Here is a 6402-nt window from a genome sequence, read left to right as displayed (position 1 = left end):
TAGATAAAAACAGGCTTTTAGGTCACCGGCTCATTTAAGCACTGCAAATGTTGATCATTAATTGTTAATAAATATTTATTCTGTGTTACACAGTAATCAAGATTACTCGATAACCCAGGATTTGTAAAGTTAGCATTTCAAGTGATCCATAAATACAGCTGCAAGTTAATAATTATCTAACCATGCAATGCATTTAATTCATTTCCATTGTCATCAATACCACGGTTACCTGGGTTTGTGGGAGTGTGTGAAGAAATACCTTTTTATCCAAACAATTGCAACCCTGGGTCAGTATTTTAAAAGATTCAGTCTTGTTCTTTCTAGCGATTCTCAGATCACTAAACAAGAGGAACCACCCTGGGAACTTGGGAACCGAAAGCTGACACCAAAGCTTGGGTGCCCTTGCTCTATGTATAGAAGTTATTTGATCAAGGCCTTAGAGAAAAGAACCTCACACAAATGCAAACAAGGCCAAATTCTTTTCAGATAACAATCCACAATCTCACACTGCCTACCTCAAAAGGTAGAAGAAATACACAACTTCCAAAGTTTTGTTTTTCTCAAGTTAAGCATTTAAGTACCCATTTCAGTTATAAAAAGGGATTAAAAAAATATGTCGACTAAGATAATTAATATCAATGTGTTAATTTATTAATATCCCCACCACCACAGTTGTGGTTGGGGCATTTCTACAATTCAGCACCTTAACATGAAACATGTATATGTTTAATCATAAAAATATTCCAAATCATACATTTCAAATTATTTATACAACAATTGACACAAAATATCTACACTGTTATGGACAAATACATTTAGCCTATACTTCTATGAAATTATGAACACTTATTAATAGTATAGGCTGGTTTGTGATTGTAGCTCCGTGTAGCTTTGTTTTTCTGTAAAACCTCTATCACTCTCTGTTGTTTAAAGTGAAAAAATATTCCCACCATATTTCTGATATTATCTATCAACCTAATCTTGATAAAATATAACTTAATTCCCACCATATTTCTGATATTATCTATCAACTTAATCTGATTAATTTGATAGTTCGCTTTTATTCTAAAACCGCGAGTGCAGCGCACCTGCAGCGCGTTAGCATTCGTTAGCTTGTCATTGGCGTTTCCATTCATGCCTATTGCTGTTTTTTTTTCTTCTGTCTCTCGCTCCGTTTCTTTTCTCTCTCGCTCCGTTTTTTTCTTCTTCACAAGTTCATCAAACAACTGTGGTAAGTAAGAATCATTCATCAGTTTAGCTCTCTCTGTCGGCGACGAGGGATTCACATGTGATAAATACAGTGAAATAGTTAGGCTGACAGAGAAGATTTCAGAATTAGAGACACGCATCTAAACTTTAATTGAGGACAGTAAGAATGTGAGGGCTCTAGATACGGCTTTGGATGCGACTAGGTCAGGGAGTCCTGTACATTGTTTGGGTCCGGTAACAGAGCCTCTGCATTGGTTTTGTCTGGCCAGAGGAGAACTGGCCCCCCGACTGAGCCTGGTTTCTCCCAAGGTTTTTTCTCCATTCTGTCACCGATGGAGTTTTGGTTCCTTGCCGCTGTTGCCTCTGGCTTGCTTAGTTGGGGACACTTAATTTCCAGCGATATCGTTGACTTGATTGCAAATGATTGCAAAGATACTATTTAAACTGAACTGAGCTGGATGATGACATCACTGAATTCAATGATGAACTGCCTTTAACTGAAAAATGAGTGTTTACTATTATCATTTTGCAGTATTGACACACTATTTTCCTAATTAATGCTGTTCAGTTGCTTTGACAATCTGTATTGTTAGAAGCGCTATATAAATAAAGGTGACTTGACTTGACTATTTGATATTCCTGATAACCTTTAAAACAGAAAAGTGTATATTTCACTAAACAAGTGTACATTTCTTTTGATTTTTCTGTGTTCTTTGATTACTGTTAACATGCTCTAGTCTAGGCCTACATGAGTGTTTGTCTTGAAGGATAGACATTCAAAAATGATATTATTAAACTTTGATTAATAACTTAAATAGGATGGAAACAAAAGAGTGGACAAGAAACATAAAAGATTAAAGGTATATTTTTGTTTTAGACCCAAAGCATTGTGTGTAATATATAAAAAAATATTTTCTCTTTTTAATTAGCCCATTATTTATAATTATACATAAATGCAACATTATGCCATAGCCTGTATTAAGCACTAAAGGCACCGGATACAAGGAATAGGCCAGTTAAATGAGATAAACACAGCATACAGACATAGCCTGACCTCTCATCGCCTCTACAAGTCCACCCTATCATTTTTCCAGTCATGAAAAGTGTTAAAATGCACTGCCCTAATCTGTGAGCGCCAGCTCTCGTTCTGCTTCCCCCCTGTTCACCTGTTGCGAGGCTCACACTGTACTCGCGATGTTTTGAAGGCCGCCTGTAGGTGGAGTCAGGAAAACATCTGGTGATCCGCGCGCTCTCCGACGACGCGTCCAATAATCCGCCGCCGCACCGGACACCACGCGCAACGCGCAAGGCGTCAGGGACAAGAGCCCGACGTCTCCGAGACGAGTTAACGGTTGCGAGTGTGACACCAGAAAGCGTGCGGTCCATATGAACGCCCCATAGTTCTCAAGACCGACTGGGAGGCAACCACGGAGTGCACCAAATGAAGACATGAATAAGAAGGGATGAAGTCATCTCCTGCGCTTTATGGCCAGCAAACATCACCGATGAATGCAGTGATCGATCAAGCCACCGCTCAAGAGGCCTCCTCAATGCTGGAGGAGTCGGTCTCGCTTATGCGCAGAATGTCGCGGGAGAGGTGTGGAAAGAGGCAGGTTGAGATCTATTAATACGGACAGACCCATTGACCATTCAGCTCAGCCGCTTTGCCCAGCAGTGCAGCGCCAGGTTAACATTGCCCACCGCACCGCTGGCATCGGGCTATGGGCGCACCGTGCGGAACGCGGCGTTGTATGCGTTTGTTTGATGAATAAATGACATTGGCGTCTCTCTCGCGTATCATGCTGGTGGACCCTCCGCCGTCAGGCGCAGCGCTTCGGCTCCTGGACATAAACTGAAATACGGTGCAATGTGTTCGTTTTGGAAATTCAATAAGGTGCGCAATAAAACACCGTGTGAGTGCCGCGGAGCATCGGACAGGGTCGCAATCCACGCCGTGGCCTGCGTGTGAAACGCGCCGGAGAATGGAGAAGTTCCTGCAGATAGCGCCCCATTCCCTGGCCATAGTGCTGTCGCGGGTCAGCACCGAGGAGGCGGCCGCGGTCACCGAGAAGCTTCAGCACCATCACACCGGCTACGAGATATTCGCCGACTTCAAAGCGGAGAACATGCAGCACTTCTGGAATAAGAAAGTCACGGACGCCATATCGGAGACCTTCTTCTTGGGCTGGATAGATGAACATGTTCTGCTCATTCAAGGCAAGGAGGATCATTTGGAGGTCCTGAGGGAAGGATGGACGCGGAGAGCCCTCAAACCACCGCGGGGCTTCGAGATCAAGTGCATAGGTAAGCCTGAGCAAATGGCATCACACGGGGACCCTTGCTGGAAGGAAGCAGCCAAGTTGTTTTTCGAGGAATAATGTACCAGGGAGATATTTTAACACAGTGGGTGCAGAGGTTTGAGAGAAAATTGCCAACCTTCTCCATATTAAAGATGCCGGTAAGGTGCACTTGCAAATTGAAAATGCAGAAAATTTAGTATGAGGTTCTTATGAGGTGAGGTTTATCTGCTTGAAGAAATTCTGGACACGGTGGGCATTTTAAGAGGAATGCAAAAAAGTTAAACTAAATGCCTTGCCACGTGAGAAAATGCATTTTACTGTAAAAAGTAAAAGTAAAAAAAAGTAAACAAAAAAAAAAAGTTTGAGATAACATAATTTACAAAGAAAATGTATATTTAGCAAGGCAATATTTTGTTTATACTTTGAGGTAAGCGTTTTTAATAAGTAAAAATTCTAGTCACTTTATAATGTATTGGGATGTGGCATTCCCAGACCTCCTTGAGTGAACCATCACATTTTTTATTTGATTTTATTGAACTGTTGTACTTTGGAGAGTTTTGTGTTGCAGTTTGTTATTTATATTCATATTATTTTCATAAATATGTTAGCTGCATTTATATGATAAAGTCACCAGATGCCAGCTACCAGTTTGCTAGAACTAGTTGATTTATGTATTCATTTTCATGTCTGGAAAAAAAACTTTCTCCCTTTTTAAAATTTGACAACTTTGGAGAAATGAATGTGACGAGGAACTTGCAGTGAGATTTATTGTAAAACTGTAGGCTCTATGAAGTCCTTAAATGTTGCTTTTGAATTTGAGGTCAAGAGCCCAAGATACATTAAATCCAATGCTTCCTAGTGTCATGCAGAAACACATTTTATGAATGATTTTCTTATTGTAAAAACAACATGATCAAGGCCACTCTTGCTATTACTTTTAAACCATCCATTCTGACGGGTTCTTTGCTCTAACACTCCCATAAATCTTGACGTCTACTTGAAGGAGAAACAGGTTGAAAGTTAAAACATTGCACTGGATTATACATCATACAGAAATGAAGTTACACAAAGATGTGCTTTATCTCTGTGGAAAGTTCCTATACTTTAAGTGCCTCAAAACATTGATTTAATCAATTGTAATTTGTTTTATAATAATATTTATAATGTAATAACCTTTAACAACATATTAAAAAGGTCTAAATATTAGTAAATATCAAGAAAATGAAAAAATGTATCAGTTTGCATGTGAAGCATTTTATATTCCACCCGTAGTTGTTTTGACTCATCGTACATAAGGCTGTGGAAACAGAGGATATTTTCAAGAGTGAAACTGAAGAAATGGGCCTCCAATCACACATAATGCAAACATAAAACAAACCTGTACATATCACTGCACTATCAGCTCTCAAAGGGAAATTCTTCTCATTCCACTACCTGGTACTGAATGATTTGTTTTGGAATGTGGTGATATGTCTAGTATTTGCAGATTTGATGGGCTGATCTACATTCCAACTCATCAAATGATTGATTCTTCATTGTGAATGCAGTGATGTGGACTGTTGTATTAGTTTAAAGGAAACATTCAGTCTCTGGGTATTTTTCAGTTTTTTTTTATTTCCTAGGCCTATATACAGTATTTCATTATCTGACAAAGCCCTTTAATGAATCAGTTTATTGTTTTATTTGTTGTTTTATTTTATTGCTTTATTAGATTGTAAACAAATATATATAAAATAAAGTATTAATTCCTGCTTTAGCATCAGCTCATATATGGAAACACATGCTGTTATTATAGCAAAGAATTTGATAACAGATTTTTTGATTTTGCGATGTAGCGTCTTTTGTAGGAATTGATGTAGTCAACATTCTAAGCATTTATTGTCGTTTGAAAGGATTATTTTTGCTTATCATTCCCTATATCAATGATTGACAGAAAAACAGAAAGGCCATAACAATTTAACATAGTGACTTAAAAATGCAATATTTCTCTTCCTTTCCTCAGCATGTTAAAGGGGTGGTTGATTGCGATTTAAATTTTTTTTAACGTTAATTAGTGTGTGTTGCTGTTTGAGCATAAGCAATATCTGCAAAGTTACGACGATGAAAGATCAATGCAAACAGAGATATCATCTTTTAAAATTCTGGCAGTTTAATGCCTACAAAAACGGCTCGTAGGGACTACAACGAGTTACTTCCCGGGTTCGTGACATCACAAACCCAGATAAACCCCGCACTCGGGAAAAGGCAACGAAGGGGGCGAGGCCATGCTGTGCTGCTTTAGAGAAGAAGAAGAGAAAACTAGGGGTGCACGTAAAAATCTATTCATATATGAATCGCAATTCTGCCTTCTAATGGATTCACAAGTTTTCAAAATCAATGTTCTAAAGCAGCGGTTCTCAATCCTGTTCCTCGCGACCCCCAGCTCTGCTCTGCATCTCTCTCTGTCTCGCTCTCTCTCATTCAGATCATCAGCTCAGCTCCAACAATGAACTGTTCCATTTATACACTTTCACATAGCTATGAGAAGCGTTAAACATGGACGCGTGTGCGGTTGCCATACTGTATTAAAGCTTTAATCAGGATAAAACCGTATATTAAAAGCTAACAGAAGCAGTAGCATTTACAAATAACAGCGTATCTAAAGGTAAGAGACAACAACAAACAAAAAACATACCATTAAGAGTCATGCTTGCACAGGTTCTGCGCAATCCTCTTTACTAATATCCTCTGCGTCTCAATCGGGCTCAAACTGATAAGCAATATAGACAATGCCATTGTTTACAATACAACCGGGGCACATGCCGCTGAGGTGAGGGGTGGGACGGTTAGACGTGCATTAGAGGCGGTTTAGCCAATCACAACACACTGGGCTAGCTAACCAATCAGAGCCCAT

General features: G+C 39.4%; 1 protein-coding gene across 1 annotated transcript in view; it reads left to right on the top strand.

The window, feature by feature from the left end:
- Positions 1–2342: 2342 nt before the first annotated feature.
- Positions 2343–6402, top strand: part of LOC107671062 (storkhead-box protein 2-like) — a 67314-nt gene continuing 63254 nt past the window's right edge. The window contains exon 1 of the mRNA XM_016463910.1: positions 2343–3513. Coding sequence (XP_016319396.1) covers positions 3192–3513 — 322 coding nt within the window. The 5' untranslated portion in view covers positions 2343–3191. The remainder of the gene's footprint in view (positions 3514–6402) is intronic.

The sequence above is a fragment of the Sinocyclocheilus anshuiensis genome, unplaced genomic scaffold, assembly GCF_001515605.1.
Source record: "Sinocyclocheilus anshuiensis isolate Anshui unplaced genomic scaffold, SAMN03320099.WGS_v1.1 scaffold145, whole genome shotgun sequence".
NCBI lineage: Eukaryota > Metazoa > Chordata > Actinopteri > Cypriniformes > Cyprinidae > Sinocyclocheilus > Sinocyclocheilus anshuiensis.
The sequence above is the reverse complement of the archived record's forward strand: the minus strand, read 5'-3'. Positions and strand labels throughout refer to the sequence as shown.